General features: G+C 42.2%; 5 protein-coding genes across 5 annotated transcripts; 3 read left to right on the forward strand and 2 right to left on the reverse strand.

The window, feature by feature from the left end:
* Positions 1-1,042: 1,042 nt before the first annotated feature.
* On the reverse strand, positions 1,043-2,447 carry LOC108089070. Its single transcript, XM_017187178.2, has one exon. The coding sequence runs from the start codon at positions 2,328-2,330 to the stop codon at positions 1,131-1,133; it is 1,200 nt and encodes a 399-aa protein (XP_017042667.1). The 5' UTR covers positions 2,331-2,447; the 3' UTR covers positions 1,043-1,130.
* A 371-nt stretch (positions 2,448-2,818) lies between these two features.
* On the forward strand, positions 2,819-3,495 carry LOC108088961 (vitelline membrane protein Vm26Ab). The gene is made up of 2 exons (XM_017186979.2): positions 2,819-2,913; positions 2,984-3,495. The coding sequence occupies exons 1-2, from the start codon at positions 2,905-2,907 to the stop codon at positions 3,380-3,382; spliced, it is 408 nt and encodes a 135-aa protein (XP_017042468.1). The 5' UTR covers positions 2,819-2,904; the 3' UTR covers positions 3,383-3,495.
* Positions 3,496-10,518: 7,023 nt separating this feature from the next.
* LOC108088941 (APOBEC1 complementation factor) lies at positions 10,519-11,339 on the reverse strand. The gene is made up of 3 exons (XM_017186964.2): positions 11,208-11,339; positions 10,973-11,145; positions 10,519-10,915 (listed from the first exon to the last, which is right to left on the reverse strand). The coding sequence occupies exons 1-3, from the start codon at positions 11,319-11,321 to the stop codon at positions 10,519-10,521; spliced, it is 684 nt and encodes a 227-aa protein (XP_017042453.1). The 5' UTR covers positions 11,322-11,339.
* A 192-nt stretch (positions 11,340-11,531) lies between these two features.
* LOC108089067 lies at positions 11,532-14,646 on the forward strand. Its single transcript, XM_017187176.2, has 2 exons — positions 11,532-11,645; positions 12,525-14,646. The coding sequence occupies exon 2, from the start codon at positions 12,796-12,798 to the stop codon at positions 14,497-14,499; it is 1,704 nt and encodes a 567-aa protein (XP_017042665.1). The 5' UTR covers positions 11,532-11,645; positions 12,525-12,795; the 3' UTR covers positions 14,500-14,646.
* A 2,276-nt stretch (positions 14,647-16,922) lies between these two features.
* LOC108088953 lies at positions 16,923-17,900 on the forward strand. The gene is made up of 3 exons (XM_017186974.2): positions 16,923-16,988; positions 17,048-17,270; positions 17,351-17,900. The coding sequence occupies exons 2-3, from the start codon at positions 17,250-17,252 to the stop codon at positions 17,585-17,587; spliced, it is 258 nt and encodes an 85-aa protein (XP_017042463.1). The 5' UTR covers positions 16,923-16,988; positions 17,048-17,249; the 3' UTR covers positions 17,588-17,900.
* Positions 17,901-18,824: the final 924 nt, after the last annotated feature.

Genomic DNA, 18,824 nt, shown 5'->3' on the forward strand with positions numbered 1-18,824 from the left:
GCTTCCGTCACTTCCTCAAAATTTCCTCCGCTTTGGCCAGCCAAACTTTGGCTGTCTGTACGCATCATTAAAGCCGAGCGGAAACTTTTTTCGCACACTTATTTTTGTCCCCTCGTTTCCTGCCGCTTCGACAGTTGGCGCTACATATTTTGAGCTATTGTCAGGCTGCAGTGGCGAAAGATGGACTAGCAGAAAGTTTAAGGATTGCAGGGGCACTGCATTTTCTTTGACAACTTTTTCGCAACGGCTTGCAACTTTTTCCTGGCTTGTTGCAAAATTAATGGTTGGCTGGGGCTGAGTGAAACTATTATGTATGTACTCATGCGTGCATATGGCAAGAAATGTTGGCTTTATACAATTTTGGAAATTTATATGCGTTCCAAAAAGGAATCATGATGTTTCTTTTCAATACTGTGGCATCAAAGTAAGATTTATTTCTTTAAAAATTGATGTACGCTGCCAAGAAAATCAATTGCGTTTTTTTTCGCAAAGGCCATTATCGGCAGTCAGCCATCGTTAAGAAGTACTTAACTGCATGTTGTCATAACAGCCACACACACTATTTGGGCCCACTTAGGATCCTTCTCTCACACGCTCCTTCGAAGCGCTTAAAAACTAATTACGAACAAAGCTGTTGCTGCTCTTCCTACTTTGTTGTTTCTGGCTGCGTTTTCTTTTCTCCTTCTCGCAGGGAGAAGATGTGGTCACCACACTGCAAAAAAACATATTTACTTCAAAAATTATTTACCCCTCCTCTTCTAAAAATGTTAGATTGTTTGTTTTGTGCTTGGTATTCTACATCCTGGGACACTTTTTAAGCAGAATAATATCATCTCATCTACTTTTAACCAACTACAACCTCATGATTTTAAGACAATACATTTTAAAATGTGCTCTTCAGCAGTGTAAATGCGTAGATGATGGCCGTCTTACCAGGACTACAGCCAACTTCCCTCCGTGATTACGAGAAAATTAAAACTACATTAAAAGTTTTGCAGTTGACAGGGGCGCTGGCGGTGAGAAGTGAGGGAGGGGGCAGAACTTTTCAAAATAACTCAACGATTTATCGATGCGAACAAGAAAATGGAAAATATATGATTGTGTGTGGGCAAAAGCTTTTTGCTGGAGAATTAGCACTTGTCGATGGACAGATCGCTGAGCACATCGGATAACTTTTCCAGCTCATCGACGTTCTGGATTTGTTCAACTCGGCATAGCTGGCACATTGGATCTCTTATTCCCGACCTGTATGACTTTTCCCTGTGGCACAATTCGCACAGGGAGATCCTGGGGCTTTGGGCTGCGGTGGAATTTCCCGAAATTGCCAATGTGCCAATGGCTTGGCTCCAGACGAGATCCTCCCGTCGTTTCAGATCCTCGGCAGCCAATCGTAACCTATGGCGCTCCTGCTTCAGGGATTCCTTTATCCTGTTCAGTTTCTCCTCCTTTTCCTTGAGTACGTCATCCTGATGCTTTAAAACGTAATCGTACAGGATCCGCACGTTTTTGTCCCTTCGCATGCAGGCTTCCTTCACCATTTCGTTCAAAGTGTCCTGCAAAGTGCGATCCAACTCGGATATTTGGGAGACGTCAACGAGTTCATTGCGGATGAGGGGCTCAAGGCAGTTGGCCAGAAAGTTGAGGGGGATTGTGTCGCCCGGCCAATTCCTCAGAAGAACGATGGCTTCACGACAGGCCTGATAGAGAGCCTCCTGCTGGAGTTCCGGTTTGCCCGCCTTGACTTTCTCGGCCATCGTCTTCTCGAACATTTGGCTCCTGCTCCTGTAGTGCTTCTCCGTTTCCAACGTGCGGCTGTGCAGCGAGTCGATCTCCTTGAGGAGATTCTGGTTCGCCTGCTTCAAGCTATCGTATTCGACGATGTTATTTTCCACGATCTGATTTTCCACGGCGTTATTTTCCACGTTGTGATTTTCCACCGAGGAAACTTCCTCGGCACATCGACTACTGCCGCCGTCTTGACTCACGGCGTTGGTATTCGTTTCCTGGACTTCATCCTCTACCGGTGGCTGCTCCCCCAGCGCCATTCTCTTGTACTCGTTGAGCAGTTCGTCCATGCAGCGGTCCATGTTCTCCACCTCGGTGATGGGCTTCCTCAGCTTACCAGACTGCTCCAACTGATCGTTGATCATCAGCAGCATGCAGTTCCTGGCGTACTTGTCCTTCGGCTCCACCTGCTTCAAGTGCCTCAGCCAACGTTGGCTAGTCTCCAAGTCCTTTTCGCTGACGTTGGTGTCCTTTAGGAGCTTGATCAAGTTGCGCACTTGGAGGGCAAAGTGGCGGTCGAGGGACGTCTCGCCAAACTGGCTCATCCTCGGAACCCTTTTCAAGGTTTTAGAATTTCGATTTAATTTTTTACTATTTTTTTTGGCTTTTACTTTTTGCAGGATGTAAAAGAGTTCATCGAAAATGTTAAAAAAGGCATAGAAATAATATTTCGACGAATATTTCAAAACTACTTTTTTTGGAAAACACTATTATTTATGAGTAGAAAAAAATATTTATTTACTGATGCAATACTAAAATGTTAATAAATCTGAAAATCTACTTTAACTAATTTTCCTTCCCTTGAAGAACTTTTGGAGTGCAAAATTCAAAAAAATGTCATTCGCTGAGGGCCTCGGAAACCCGGCAATGCCCTTTACGAATTTGGCCCACACGTGCCGAACAACAACGGCTCGAATTGGCCCAGTGAGTTGGTACTGAGTCAAAACTTTGAGTAGCGGTGTCAGCGACAAGAGCTGCATTTTTAAGCGCGGCCTTCGCCGGTTGGCCGAGTGGGTTTGGGTCTTATAAAAACTGGCCAGCTCTGTGAACTCAACATCAAATCAAGCTCTCGGCTTCAAGTAGTCACAACTACCAAACAAACCAACCCAAACAATCAACATGAAATTCGTAAGTGCCTTCGAGGACTTCACTTTTGAGGACCAACTAATTAAGGAGTATTTTGTATTTTGAACCACAGTTCGCCGTCTGCTTCTTCGCTGTTGTGGCTGTGGCTGCTGCCAAGCCCGGAATCGTGGCTCCTCTGGCTTATACCGCTCCGGCTGTGGTGGGCAGTGCCGCCTACGTGGCGCCCTACGCCTCCAGCTACACCGCCAACACGGTGGCCCACAGTGCCGCCTTCCCCGCCGCCTACACCGCCCCCATTGCCACTCCTCTGGCCGCCGCCTATACCGCTCCAGTTGCCGCCGCTTACACCGCTCCCCTCGCTGCTCCCTTGACCGCTGCTTATACCGCTCCAGTGGCCCGCCTTGCCGCCCCCTACGCCGCCGCCTACACCTCCCCCCTGGCCTACAGCTCGCCCTACGTGGCCAGTCCCTATGTCGCCGCCGCTGCCGCTCCTCTGCTGCTGAAGAAGTAAACCAACGGATTGCGAACCTTGCCGAAAATATTTCCCCGTGAGCCTCGCTCATGGCTTGGATTTTATTTTCCCAGCCCACAATATGCGAATTTGAATTAAACTTTATGAACTAATTTGCAACTGTTTTTCATTTGGCTTACAAATTTCCTGCAGCTCATGGCTAAAGTCTTTTCCTTAAAGTTCTTGATAATATGAAAGTTTTCCAGTTACAAACTCTTACATTTAAAGGTAATTCGTTTTATTTTTCGTTTGAAGGAAAGCTTATTTCATTTCCCTTTTGCAGCTTAACAAAAGAACAACTTCTTTTTTAAAACTTCAGAAATAAAATGCATTGATGCATATTTAAATAGTTTTTAAAAAAGTGAAAGCTGTACTTAAGAAATTAGTTTTGCTTGTAAATAAGCGAAGTAAATGTGATATTTGAAATCACTGATGAAATGCTTAAGAAATAAATTTATCATACGCAGTGGGGTCCTTTGGCAGGTTAACTTACAAAAAACAAATATGTTGGGACGGAAATAAATAACTTTAAAAAATAAATTGAGTTTTTTATGACTTATATATTATGGGCCATTAAAATGGTTTAGTGAGTGTTGTAAAACGTTTGAAGCTGTTATGTGTGAAATCATTGCATACTTCTGAGCGCACATCCTGTAAAACGCTTAAAAATCGGAGGGGCTGAGGTTGCCTGCATTTTTGTCACCTTTCGCTGCCGTTTGCCTTAATGGCACAAATACCGGGAATACTTTCGAGAAGCCATCTTCCTCATCCCTCCGCGGCCCACACTTTCGATCTGGCCCGACTTCCTTATTAATTTCTCGAATGCTGCTTTGGTATTTTTTCTGCCCGCCTGCCACTCATAAATTGCGCAAATTCCTTTTGTGAGCGTCAAAGAAAAATGTCATCAGGACGAGGAGTGCGAAGGAGGAGCCGAGCGGAGAGCAGATTGGTGTGGTCACATCTAATTTCTCTGCATGTCCTCAGCACGCTTATTAAAGTATAAATCATTTGATGGCTGCTGCTGCAAAGTGACCAACAAATACGTCACAGAAAAAGAAACCGGCAAACGGCAGTCAGCCGAAAAAAAGGAGGAGAAGCCAAAGTCCTTAGTCCCGACTGAACAGGACTCGACTGGACTGGACTGGACTGGACTGCACTGCCCGGATGGTTGGCCAAAGTACATTATAGTCCTTGGTCGGTTGCAGGCGGCAACAAATGTAGCAGAAAACCGCAGCCGAGAGTAGTGCAATTAAATACAGGAAATAATGGCCACCACAGCACCATCAGAAGCTGCTCCTGCCCCACTGGCAGCTGGGCGTAGTGGTGGTTTGCAGCTGGTTTGGTGTCCTGGCGGTGCTGCACAGGAAACGACAGGATGCAGGAAACCCTCGCACAGCATCTTGGCCAGCCAGAGCCAAAGGCCGGCAAATTTAGATGCGGAAAGGAAAGAATCCAGCAGCATTCAGCCAGATGGAAGCCGGTGAACGCTATTATGTAGCCACATTAAACGAAGATGGCCCTCGGGAATCCCAGAAGCGAATGGGTAGTGCCTTCAACTATCTATCTTTCAAGTATTTTCAGACTGGACGATTAGGGTAGAGTCCTCATAAGCTAAAAAATGTGAATTCTGCTTGAATAAATGGTCAAAGTAACAAATGCATAAAGATTTAACTAGTTTTTAAACACTTTTTTCTAATGTTTGCTATTTAAAAGCTTAGAAATTCAATGTAGGCCAACTTTGAGCTGCCAAATTGAATATCTCTTGCGTTTGCATCACATACTCGAACCAACTTTTAGTTGAAGAAACAATGTCCTTTGAGAAACTTTTCCAGCGCTATTTTTAATCGAAATTCCTTGGAAAATAGCTTTATTTACACTCGGAAGAGTTGACTTCTTAATGTAGCGCATTCCAATCAGAACCGCACACACTGGCGAAACCCACACAGAGAGACAACATCTGGTTGCGGTTTCCTATGTCCTGTTTCGACCAAAGTGCGTCCTAGAAGGACATCTCACCGAACAAGCCTGCATGCCATCGTGTGTGAGTGTGCGAAATATTTTATAATTCTATTTTCAATTGGCAGGTTTGAATCCGTAGATGCGGCTGCACATCCACAGGACAACACAGCCAGGAGTGTACGTATGGTATGTAGAATTGCATGGCTTGTCGGGCTCTAATTGAATTCAATGTGCACTTAAGCGACATCCGTTCATAATGAAATTTCGCAACAAAATTGTGGCAAGGACAAAAGAGTCGGCAAATATTGTTGCTATGCTAATTCGAAGTTTTGCCTCCGCACGTTGGTATATAGATTTTTATTTTTTTTTTTTTATTGCACCATAAATAATGTGAAATGGGATAGGAAGAGGCGGAGAAAGCGGAGCCTGGCAACGGAGAAATTGAAATTAAATTGCTGTTCGACTGAAGGAATCCGATGCCAGCAGCCAATGCCAAAGCAACTGCGAGTCTGCATAACCATATCTTATATATCTCCATCGGTACATGGTAAATACATTTCTATATACATATATATATTTTTTATACCATTCCACTCTGCTTTATTTCATTTGACGTTTTATTTTGCACTCTGCAAATAATCGATTGTCAGTCAGCACCAACTGCTGTCCGTCCGTCTGTCCGTCCGTCCAACTGTCCGTCCGTCCGTTTGACTCTCCATCGGAATGTTAGCTAAAGTATGAGCAGCTGCTTCAATATTGCGCATAGCGTTTTAGAATTTCACACACTGCTGCAAAAAGTCGAGATTTTTCTGCAGAATTTTAAATGAGGTCAAATGTCAATTAGCAGATTTTAATGGCAGGCACATGTCGCTTAATTAATTGGAGAGACTTGAACTCAATTGAGTTCAAGGAAACGATGCTGTTTACTTGCCTTTCGATAAAATATGACCAACAATACAAAGACTAAATGACGCTACTTGTGGCAAACCACGAGATGTTCAAAGTGCCTAACTAAATCATACGTATACCAAATGACGTTTTATTTTAGTTTATGCATTTCTTCTTTTGACGGATTAATATTTAAAGAAATATAAATTAAGTAAATGGTTATAAGACAATATTTTATTATACAAATGATCTCAGTGTGTATTTCTTACAGGGCAATATTGGTTTGACTGTGTGTTGCGTAAAATTCCTTACGATTGACTTCGCCTGGCGTTTTATTGATTGATTTGCAATGCCCACGAGCGGCTGACAATCAGCTTCTCGGGCTTCCGATGGAGCAACAGCTTCAGCTTCAGCTCACAGCTCACGTTGCGTATGCGTAATATTGTTATGCCACATCCTTGCACGCTCTGCCATGGAAAGTTTGCACAAGAAATTCAAGCAATGATCAAGTGTACATTTTAATGAAGCCTTCGTATTCGTACTTACATCAATACAAACATATAGTATATAAATACAATAAATTTCGTAACGAAATCAACTCTATTGCATGCCAATTTCCGGAACAGAAATATGAGCCTGTTTGGCTGTAGCCGCATAAATATGGTTCGTCGTAGTTCGGAAACTTTTTTCATTAAAACTCTCGAATGACGGTGGCAAGTTCGAGAAGGCCGGGAAGTGGGAGAAGCCCAGCTGGGCTAAGTGAGTGCAAAATGTTATTTTATTGTCAACAAGCAAAGTTGCCGAAAACACTCTTCGGAGTCGCAAGACGAGAGCCAGAGCCCGAGGACTTGTCGTGGCTGATGTCAAAATTTATTTAATATGCAGCATAAACAAAGCAGCCAGGACACGACACGCTCGTAAACTCATTTGCCAGCGAAAACAACTGTTCCCACTCGCTGCTGTTGGGAATTTTTTAATACGACCTCAAGGACTTCTCGCGCTCGGCCCACTTGCTTATGAAAAAGGAATATTTTTGTCTTTTATATCCGACTCGGGCAACCGCCCACAAGTTTTTTCATTAATTTGCAAGCAGAGTGCCAAAAGCGGTGGCGATTAGTCCCCGTCCAAGGAAAAAACAAGCAAGTGCCAAGGAAGGAATTTTGTAAAAGTCAATAAAAGTGTTGTTTTAACTTCTGGCACTTTTGGCCCTCTTCAGCAGTCATTATCAACTTGTGCTGTCAACGCAGCAGTCGGGCAGCATCTGGGTGGATTTTCATAATTTTCGGGAACGAACTTGAATTGATTAATAAAACATGGCTGCTGAGCACGAGAAAGTTGAGCAACGAAAAAGGACTATAAAGTAACTCCTTAGTATTTGTACAGAACCAAGGATAAAGAAGGAAAATATTGTTTATTATTATTATTATTTACTTATTATTAATCTTCTTATGGTTATTTTGGTTATCGTCCAAGTAAGAACATTTTCAATTTAGAATACAAATAAAATAATATTGAATTAGTTTGAAGAATATTATTTAAATAATCAAACTTTTTAAACCAACTTTTTACATCTGCTTAAATTCTTGATTGATGGCCGTTTAAACTGTTTTTGTTAAAGAAAACTAACATGAGAACATATTACTTTTGCCATTTAAGCTTTTGTTTTGATTTAACATTTTTAATTTCCTGACGAAAAAGTTATACATTCAGTTTTTTTTGCTACGCAGCTGTTAGTGCTTCCATCAGTTGGGAAAACATTGCAGCTTTTCAGGTCTGGTTAACATGCAAATTCAGAGCGCCAAACTATCTGCAAACTTTTTAAAGACGGTTTGCCGCTCATCTTAAATTCGTGCTCCCCAGAAACCATTATTCGTATGCCATCTGGCTAAACCAAAGCCACAGGAAAAGCAAGCAAAGTCATCCATATGCATGATGCATGTCGGTAATGGCATTTCCAAGCCAACGACAAGTTGCTTAAAAAATCATCAAAAAATTCGCGTTAAGTGCTGGAGGTTGGCGGTCTCATCTCGCCATCTCTATCTCTGTCTCCCTCTCCATTCCGCACCACATCCGCAGCCATGTCCCCAGCTATATAGCCATCCTTATCTGTCATGCTCTTTGCTGCAGATGCGGTTTGGGGAATGCACGAAAGCTGGAAGGGAAAGGGCCAAGAACGGAACTAAAACCGCACTCAAAAAGCTGGAAACCGGCAAGAAATTGGACTGGCACATTCCCCTTAAAGCCTGAACTCAATATGTGCATAACTTTCGCTTTCCGTTGACAGGGCCTCCGGATCCCGCTCCTTCAGTTCCTTTGTCCCAGGCAATCTCTGACCCAAATCCAAGGGCCGACCGCCTTAAAGCCTAAAACAAACTGTGTCAGTTGGCAGCCGCTCCTTCACTCCCCCACTTGACTTTTACCCCTCCCCCTCCCCCTCTCCCCGGAGCACTATATCCCCCTCCATATCCTTTTGCCGCTCGCATCAAAAGGCAAATATTGGCACTTGCCGCAATAACCAGGTAAGCTCGGGCTGAGTTGCCCTCTATCGCAGACTCGAAAATGGGTCACTTTACAGTGGTGACCAGAAAAGCATGCCTTAGAAAGGGTTTAATATACAATATATAAGGCCAATAAGTTATTTTTAATTAGGGAAATACAAGCATACATACTACTCTTAAACAAAGCAAGTAAAGAGATTATAGATCGAAAATTTAATAGATCTATAAGAATATTATTTGGTCATCAATATATTACCATTAAATCAAATAGTATCTCAGATTAAACTAGAGCTATGTAATGTGTACTTAAATCCCATTTCGTAGGTAACTACTGTTTGGGGATCACATCTGTAAGTCGAAAAAGAGAGACCTCTATTATGCTGGCGCAGTTATGGCAGAAGATGAAAATTAGAAGCAAGCTTTGAGTTTTTGTAAATGCGTCACAGATGCGGCTTCACGACTTTAACCCTTCAACGGCGGGTGGGGGTGAGCACTTCGCTCGGCAGATTGCCACGGGTTAAATCTCGCATAGTCACTCACATGGCTTTGAAATTTTAATGGCCTTTAAGTGAGTGAACAGGGGCGTGGTTGTCGCGCTTGAATTAACAAATTAATGCAAATGCTTTCGGAAAACATTCAGCTCGGCTCGTTCTCGCACATCCCCTGAAGATGTCTCGACTTAAGCTTAATTTAATGAATATTTATGAGGCTGCCGTCGCCGGACTGTTTTGGCGCTTCTTATTTTTGCATCATCGTGTTGACTGCATTTCGATTGGAGGCTCTAATTTAATTGCAACCCCCCGAAGGGGGCGGGAGCAGGACAACAACATCCGTTTCCGCTTGCCACGACATCCCGTCAAGTGCGGCAATCGCATTAGAATGCGCAGCGGACCTGTCCCCCGTCCTTCACATCGCATCCTTCGAACGGTGGATGAGTTGGCAGGTGCTGCTGATGCCCCCAGCATCCTTCTCCTGTCCGTCGATCATTGCACTCCGGAGTCCCGAGTCTAACACAATGCCAGCCGGAGGCTCCTGCGACTCCAGCTCGCTGCACTCATTTAATTGCATTATGCCGCAGGTTGTCGCATTGCCCTGAAAGTCCTGGCACTCCAAAGACACTGCATTAATTTGCATGTGAAAACTGCATCCCGCCGCCGAGCTCTTGTTTTTGTCAATTTCTTTTTTTATTGCTGCTCTCTGTTTTTGCCCAGAGTTAATGAAGTCAACAAGCTGCGGCTGCATTTCGTCAGACGGAGGAGCTCCGGGCCAAAAGGTTTGCCAGAAACAATGCAATGTACAATTCCAGTCGGTTTGAGCTTTGACGAAACTTCTGTTTTTATTCGGATGGGCAGCCAAAGAAATAAACCAACTGGAGTGCCTGAAAAGTCTTTCATACTTAAAGTTTTGTCTCTAAGATTTCCTTTTAAGTAAAAACACCATTTACAATGCCAGTACAATTTTATTTGTCGGCAAAAAAAATGCTGCAAAACATTGAGTACTAAAATTCTGGATTGATATAAAAATGTGAACATATCCAAAAAATCTTAATTAATTTTAAAAATGTAGGTAATTTTCCTTCAAATACTAAAGTTATAGTTCGATATAGCTGTTGAACAAAAATCAAAAATCAGGATAATTAGGTGTGCCAAAAGGGGAACATCACTTTTTTCTTAAATTTAATAATATTAAAATTTAAAAAATAGAAGGTATACAAAGTTTTCAATCATAACCTAATCACCCATAATTCGGTTCAAAAAACCTATAGAAAACTTACTCCATATCCATATTTCTTCAAAACTCGAAGCAAGCCGTTTCGGTGGCTGGGGTAAGCTCAAGGTTGCCCTTGTCCAGTTTTAAGCAGCAGTACGATTTTGACCTGATTCCACTTAGGAAGTGCCTTCGACTCATCCAGGACACGCCCGCACGTGGTCCGAATTTCTTAATTGCATTTCTAATGCTCAGATGAGCATTGGCAGCCGAATCGTTGTTGCGATAGCCAAAGATATAGATGAACTCGTTGACTTTGCGCTGGTAAACTCGAAGGACGACAAACGGATATATCTTGCGCATTTCCTGGTAAACTTGCCATGGACTGAGCGACTCTACCCGGTGGAGGACCAACTCCCTATTATTGGAAGATGGCAGCACTCTGATAAAGAACATCATTTCAAGAAATCGCTTTGGTAGGCTACTTGTAATTAAAAGGTATTATTTATTATCATGAGCACATAGAAACAGCACTTACTATTCTATCGCCGCTTCCTTTAGAAGTTCATCAACATATTGAAGGTAAGCATAACCGCGACAATAACCCGAAAAATCGATCTTGAATCGCAGTGAGTAAACCTCGCCCAGTTCGCTAGCTATTTGCACAATCCATTCCGGAGTACAATATTTTGGTATACATGTGAGAAAAAGCTGTGAGGGGAAAAAAAACTTTTCAACTCTGGTAGATGACGTTTTTTTTCACAAGAGCTTACCTCACCAGCGCCCTCCTCCAAAGAATTTTTTAGATCCTCTTCCAGTTGCCTGCGTGTGGTTATATTAATAGTTCCATTTATCTGAGCTTTGTTATAACAGGCATCGAAATCCATTTCAAAAAAAAAAAAAAAAAAAAACAAAAAAAGTCACCCACGCTTGCGCAGAAACAATCTTCAGATCAGTGTGACCAAGACATCCATAGCAAAATGGCGTCGTAGTGTTGCCAGATTGTTTGGCTTTAAAATCAAAGCAAACGTTTTGATCTGAAGAAAGATCTTTCGCTGAACTTGTTGCCAAGGCATTAGCTTTCTTCTTGTCATCAGTTTGACACGGGGTTGAAATAAAACAAGTCGAAAATTTTATAAAAATAATTCGAGAGGAGCACCTTTGCTGTGAACTCTGACTGCACTGTAACTTAGGTATTCTATTTTTGCAAGGTACGTTATGCTTTTACGTTTTTTAACCGCTTTTTTGCATGTCAGGCCATTTCTTTGCTCTTGCCAGGTTTTCTGCTTTGTTTTGACAGGCTGCGCGTGCTTTTTTCTAGCTCATGTTTAACAATATAAATTTATGCAGGCAGGCGGGCGTTTGCAACTTTTGCTCGCAGTTCTGCCACAAGCCGCAGCTACGTATCGTTGTTGCTGCTGCTGTTGTTGTTGTTGTTGTTGCCGTTGCGGTTAAGCTGCCTATCACCCACCACCCGCACCACCCACTCATCCATCCCAACCCACCAACCAACCAACCAACCACTCACCCCAACAGGGGGCATCTTGATGGAGGTTGCGGTGCACTCAAGTGCCTGCTGCCGCTGCTGCTTCATTTTCCTAATTTATACGCGCGCTGTGCTAATGAAAATTTACGTGGCAACGCAACCGCACACTGTTTTGTTGCCCCCGATGTTACACTCTTAAAATACCATTACTAATTACCATATTTTTAAGTTTTTTAAGTATCCAAACAGGACGTACAATAAGCCTTTAGCAATAATCATAGATGTAAATGCATATACATTTATTCAATATTTTAAAATCAATCAAATCAACTAATTTTAAACCATAAATAGGATCAATGGGATCAATAGGATCAGATAAGAATAATTACAAAATTTTTGGTTTAAATGTAGCAAAAAAGTTTTACTCGGTGCTTAAACTAAGTTTCTAACTTTCTGAATTCTAAATGAATAATTAAAGTTTGCTCCCAAACTTTTTCTATTTGAGCTTCACGAATATTCATAGTTTTCTTTCTAAATTAACACTCTTTATAAGATGCATATACCTAAGTATATTTTTTACATTTTTTTTTGTTTTTCTTTGCAGTGTAGTGCTGGAGCTCCTTGTGCTTGTTTCCAGACCTGGGCCACACCACTTGACGAATCCCTGAGAAGCCCTAAGCTCCACTTTTGGCCCACTCCGCCCCCTGCGGTTGAGAAACGCTCGGTGACAGCCACATAATCTTATTCCTTTTCCCTTTCACGATCCCAGTCAGCGGGCTGAATTCATTCATAGCATTCAAATATTCCGGTAAAACAAACAAAAAAAAAACATTTCTTGGAATTAAAAATAAGTTAATCTGGCAGAACATGCGAATATGGCGATGATAGAGCCAAGTGAGGAGCTACTGGATCGCCATTTCAGGCAGCAGGTGGCCAGTTACAAGGAAGTGGACCAATCGAGGGCCTTCCTATCGGATCGCCTGATCATGGCCAAATGGATGAAGGTTTTCGAGAGGACACCTCTCAGCCAGAAGTTGGCCAGAAACAGTTTAATGCTGCTGATGCATGGCCACCTAAAGGACTTTGGTTTTCTCAAGGAGCCTTTCACAGATGTGCGAAACTGCAGTAGAAATCTGAACGATATTTTGGACGATTACAGGGGAGCCGCGTTTAAAAACGCTTCTTCTCCACCAATCGTTCCCGCTAATAAATCCCCGAAAAATGTTTCTGAAACTCAACAAATGGAGCAGCAGCGACAACAGGCGGGCAAATACTACGTCCTCGCCAAAAATCCCTCCCTCAAAAGGACTTCCAGCTACAATCTTCGCTCCAAGAAATTGGAACCCATTGAAGAGGTTTCCGAATCTTTGGAAAAGGAACCAACCTCCAGCAGTCTTGCCAGTTTAATCACAGTAATTGGTAATCTAAAATCTCGGTCTAATTGTGCGCAGGAGAGTTCGGATTCCCAAAAAACTTGTTCAGAATGCGCTTTTGAGGCGGAAAGACAAAGTGTTAAGCAGAGAATTCAAGCCCTGGAAGAGGAACTTTCGAAGAGTGAACGGCATCCATTGAGTACCAGTTCCATGGAAAATGTCAGAAAACAATGCCAAAAAAACTTAAGCAATAGTGGGGACTCTTCCTCCAATCAGGATTCAGTATTTTGCCCGGTCAACACTGAGAAAAACGATTCCCGCTCCAGCTCACAAGAGCAACTTAAGAAGATAACGAATGTTATAGACGAGGTAACCCGCAGATCGAGTGCTGTGAAGAATCTGAAAAACTGTTTCGAAGAAATGGCCGAACGGCTGAGGAAAACTGCCACGGATGAAAATGCCTTACCTGTGGCACATAAACCGAAGATTCCGCCACCTGTGCCACCGAGAAACTATCGAAGGACCCAGGAACCGATTCCCAGGCTAACAGGAGGACAAGCTCTTCCCCCTATTTTCTTCGAGGATAAAACCGTTCGCGATTTGTTGATTCGTAGGGAGGAGCTCCGTGTTCAGTGTTTGGAGTACTATAACTCAGATGGTTCGCTGAAGGCCACAAAGGATATGCCCATTCCTCCAAGTGATGCAAAGCAAACCGAACTTCGAGTTAAAGGATTTCTAATTGGTGCTTACAAAGCTTTGGAGCGTTTAAAAAGATGGCGGGGAAAACCGAATCAGTTGAAGTTTTTTGGAACCTGCTTTCGGGGATTCGGGTTGGAGGACTTCGGTAAGCTGAAGGCTCTGGATCGAAAGTTTGAGCAGGTGGCACTCAAATGGTATCGCAATAGGATGCTCTTGTGTCGACGCAACACATGGCGTCGTTATCGCCGGAATATGTTGGTCAGAAAGCCATCGCCCACGATGGAGGATCTACTTAAAGTGCGCCAGCAACTGAAGCTGCAGGAGGAACTGCAGAGGGAGCGTATGGTTCACCTGGCAAAGATCATAGAGCTGTGCAGGACGCACTGCAGCGGAGTCATCCGACCGGATGTCCTTCACAAGATGCTCAGTCGCCTGGACGACGAGTACGCCCATTTGGCCGGGGATCTCAAGTCCTTGGTCCGCCAAAAGGAGCAGCTATTCGAGTAAAGGACCCTGCGAGCCCGAAACTTTTCTCGCACCTGTTCGTGTAGTTGCCTTGCTCTTGTACAACATTAACACCGCCAGCTGGGCTGCTCATTAATTAATTTAAATACTACGGTTTATTAAATTAAAAACTGGCGAAAAGGTACCAAAGCTAAAGGGGATTTAGGGGGAGTGGAATGGAGGGGGGGATAAAGCTGGAGATGACTACACAATAAACAAACAATCTACTCGTAAACAGCAGCTATTTTTTAATTATGCAATGTTTCCGTTGCAGCTCTGCAAAAAACAGAAAGCTGAGCTGGCTTAAAATTGGAGTTGAACAGACCAGGAAAATACTTTAGAAAATCTATAAAATATATCTGCTTCTATATCGCACATCCGCGTGCTGACAGGTCCTTCCCTTTTCCTTTCGCTAGTAACCACGAAGTACCAGTCTTAGTTTTATCTTAGTTCTTTAAGCCCTTTGAGCCAAGTTTAACCATTTTCTTGGGTTATTAAATGTAAATAAAAATGAACAAATAAATATTAAATAAACAAAATAATATAATATTATTGTTGTAAATATAGTTAATAAGTCTAAACTCTAAGTAAAAAAATTTGTTAGCTTTAAGCAAAATTTAAAATGATATTGGAAAATAAAGCAAAATTATTGAATTGAATTAAATATCTGCTTTTTTTAAATTTTACTATTATACCTTTCTTACATTATTTTTCTCTAATGTGTTTAAATTAACCAATATTATTATACAATAAGGGTTGCATTTAAATGTATTTATGCTATCCTAAAAACTTGTTATTGATTTATGTGCCATATAATAACTTATTAATCTAGGCAGTGGCGTAGATAGCTTTTTGATATGGGGGGGGGGATATGCACAGTCATCGCGTAAAAATGTGTGTTTCTTTTTCAATTTTGAGAGTTTTACCATTAATTGCCGTATTGCACATTTAGACAAAATAAAAATTGGCGCTTCAAAATTGTTATGCTTACATTAAAACACATGCCTGGAAAAAATTCGATTTTATCATCTAATAATTCTCAGACCCAAGGGGGGGGATTGATTCCCTGATCCCCCCTATCTACGCTACTGAATCTAGGCATGGCATTTTTCTTAAATTATCTTCTGTTATCTTCGTTTTCATAAGCTATCAACCCATAAACCCCAATTAGCTGCTTCTTATCCAGGGTATCAGTAACAAAGCGAAATACAAGAAAAATGGTTGCCAGCTGCGACTATTTGCCATTTTGTAAGCAAGCTGGGAATTAGCAGCAAAACCAGTCAGCGACGAAAAAAAGGGAGGAAAAAGAGTCAATGGAAAACTGTCGCTAAAAGCAGTTTTCCAAAGTACTATACTTTCCATCGAGTTGGCTGGGCGTGGTAAGGTTTATTGAAGTTGGGCGCTGGAGTCCATCGGTGGTCAGTGAACTTGCCGCAACTTAATATCCGCAAGTATCGGCGTACATATATAATTATGGCAAGCATAAGCATCTATATAGTGTACACAGAGTACACAATTGTAGGATAGGTTGGGCACAAAATGATGATGGCTTCATCGGGCTTTCGGTTGTGAATTTATGGTCTATATTCGGAAATTTGCATAGAACGCTCTCGTCTCACCCGTTCGTCTGCGTCTGAATTAATTAATTATTTATAGCTTGCGAAACATGCTACTGCTATACGTACCCTTCGCCTTCCTATCGTTGGCCATGTTTGCTCAGTTGCAAATTTTGCTGGCTGGCTTTGGCTTAAAGCTTCCTAGAGCGAAGGCTTTAAGCAAGACGTCACCCTTGGCTCTTATCTAAGCGAGGCGATCGCAAAATATGGTTTCGTTTCAATCGCCCGATTTGAGGCTCATGTGCATGGCAGGCACGCACACATAATTATAATTTTTACAACGTCTAAGTGAGCTCAAATATTTTATGCACAGAGGCGGTTTCCAGAGGGGCTCGATGGTCGAAGGATGGTGACTCAGGTAGGGCGGTGCTGCCTCTAGTAATGAATGACAGTCCAAAGAAGGTAACGCGACATTCGCCGCTCGCCATTAATTGTAGAATAACAAAGGGTATCATTCTGGGGTGTGGAATGGCTTGGCGTTTGGCAAACTTTGTGACGCAGACGGAAGTGAGGCTAAATTTGGAGAAAGTTCACTCAGAGAAAGCAAAAGTGTAAAGAATACATTACAAAAATTGATTAACAAAAAAAAGTGATTTTATTTTTAATGTATGTTGATCTGAAATTAGCTAAGTTATGCGTTTAATCAATATACTGAGGGTTTTAATGTGTAATAAATGGAATAAAAGTTAATTAAGCTGATATTTCAAAAATCGAAAGGATCTCATGAGCCACTTGAAACCAATCACTTGGGTATTCCATTTTTGTTCATCATTATTCAAAAATTACTCCTATCCTAATCACTTTTTAATCGCCTTTTTATAACCCATAGAGTATTCTGAATTTGATCAATTTAAGTTTTTTATTGGCCGTTCCCTGGTATTTATTCTTTCTCAGCAATTTCGAACAGCATTAAGAATATAATTTATGCCACTCAGCGCGCTCAGGTCTAGCAATATTAATGATGGCGAAACTTCTCCGGCTCTCTCCCCGATTCTCGGCGATTCTCTTGGCCAGTCCCATGCCATCCGGCATCCAAAGGCTATAAATATGATTGACTAACCGGACCAATCGAGCAGTTAAATTTTGAATTTCGTACCCAAAGGCAGCCCAAGGAGGAGCAGTAATCGAAAGGGAGCCATGTTGGTCAAGGTCTTGATGGTGAGTGTGCCATCCGCGTGCTGCGTCCGGACTCCGGATATTTATGTGGATATCTCAAAACGTATCAATTATCCTGCCAGCTCGCATTGCTCGCGGTCCTGAGCCAGGCGAAGCCCCAGCTGCTGGTCACGACGCCAGTGAGTTATGCCACCGGATCGGCATTGGGAGTGGGCGTGGGAGTGGGTGGCACTTGGCTTAGTCCTTCCGCCGCCTACTATCCGGCCTATGCCAGCTATCCGGCCTACGCGGCGTATGCGTATTCACCGGTTTATGGCGCATACGCCACGTATCCCTATTACCCGTATCTAAGGCGATGAATCCGATGTTGCCTGATGCTGTTCGCCCCTCAGCTGGCCTACCTTAATATTCAATTGTGTAGGGTTTTCTACTAAATTTACAGTGCTAAGCATTTCAGAAGCTGTGCAATTTGATTAAGGAGTGCGATAACATTTCATATGAAATAAACCATTAATTAAGTGATTTGTATTCAATTTAAAGGATTCCATGTGATCAGTGATTTTTTTATGATAAAATAACATTTTTACATTGGCTAACAATTTCTTGTTCTCTTTTCAAATACCATATAAAGGAATAAAGAATGTAAAGAAATAAAAACATAATAATCCCGCATCTGAACAAAGCATCGAACTTACCGAAAGCTCAAAGATACTTAAACAAATTAAAAGTACGAAACGAAAACGTAAAGTTCGCAAACCTAGCTGTGAATATTTTGTTTGCCGCTTTGCCGTTTTTCTGTGCTCGGAATAAATCCTGCTGGTAATGTTTTATTTTCCCTCGCGCTTGATTCGATTTGGCGCCTGAAATCAAAGCGGCATAAATACATAAAATGATAAACAAATCAATAAATGGCAAGAGGCATCATCTACCTTCAGCCAGGTTCTGTGGGATTTTCCATTTGGGTTTTCCTTCCCTTCCCTTCGCTCGTTCCTCAAATTTGCTTACATCTGCGCATATTTTCACTTGCACGTCTTCAGTTGGGAATAGGGAGTTGTGGGCGGGCAGAAAGTTGAGGGCGGGGCAGAAAAAGGAGGCAGGAGCAAGGAGCAAAAGTATTCCGGGCAGGATGTTGGTGAGTATCTTGGTAACCCGCTACTGATTTACCTTACGTGTATAAATCTTTTATTCATGTAATCCATTTGAAAAACACGTTTGCACATGATTGTGTTCGTTTCGAAAAAGGGAATCTTTCTAACATATGTATGCTTCAAACGATGTATGTACGCTCCGTATGTGTGTGTGTGTGTGTGTTGGCGAGTGTGTATTTGATTTGAAAAATCGTCAAAATTATATAAAGTGAATACAAATTTCATTTGCCCGGTTTTATTGCTTCGCCAGTTGCCATACAAACATCGGTTGCCAATTGCCACAAACACACCGATGGCAATCAAAATAGCTTCACTTTGACTTTTTCGGGGAATTAACGAAGGGTTAAGCTCCCTTAATTTGCAAAGGATTTATTTTGGGGTCGCTTGGAATTAAGCTGAACGATTTTATTTGAAAGGCTAAAGGATAATAAAACGGGTGAATAAAAAA

Source organism: Drosophila ficusphila, unplaced genomic scaffold, assembly GCF_018152265.1.
Source record: "Drosophila ficusphila isolate 14025-0441.05 unplaced genomic scaffold, ASM1815226v1 contig_106, whole genome shotgun sequence".
Classification (NCBI taxonomy): domain Eukaryota; kingdom Metazoa; phylum Arthropoda; class Insecta; order Diptera; family Drosophilidae; genus Drosophila; species Drosophila ficusphila.

Coding starts and splice junctions, on each gene's coding strand:
- LOC108089070 (XM_017187178.2), bottom strand. CDS start 2,330: ATGAGCCAGTTTGGCGAGACGTCCCTCGACCGCCACTTTGCCCTCCAA.
- LOC108088941 (XM_017186964.2), bottom strand. CDS start 11,321: ATGGATTTCGATGCCTGTTATAACAAAGCTCAGATAAATGGAACTATT. Junction 11,146..11,207: donor TGGAGGAGGGCGCTGGTGAG/GTAAGCTCTTGT, acceptor TTCCCCTCACAG/CTTTTTCTCACATGTATACC. Junction 10,916..10,972: donor AAGGAAGCGGCGATAGAATA/GTAAGTGCTGTT, acceptor AATTACAAGTAG/CCTACCAAAGCGATTTCTTG.
- LOC108089067 (XM_017187176.2), top strand. CDS start 12,796: ATGGCGATGATAGAGCCAAGTGAGGAGCTACTGGATCGCCATTTCAGG.
- LOC108088953 (XM_017186974.2), top strand. CDS start 17,250: ATGTTGGTCAAGGTCTTGATG. Junction 17,271..17,350: donor TGTTGGTCAAGGTCTTGATG/GTGAGTGTGCCA, acceptor TTATCCTGCCAG/CTCGCATTGCTCGCGGTCCT.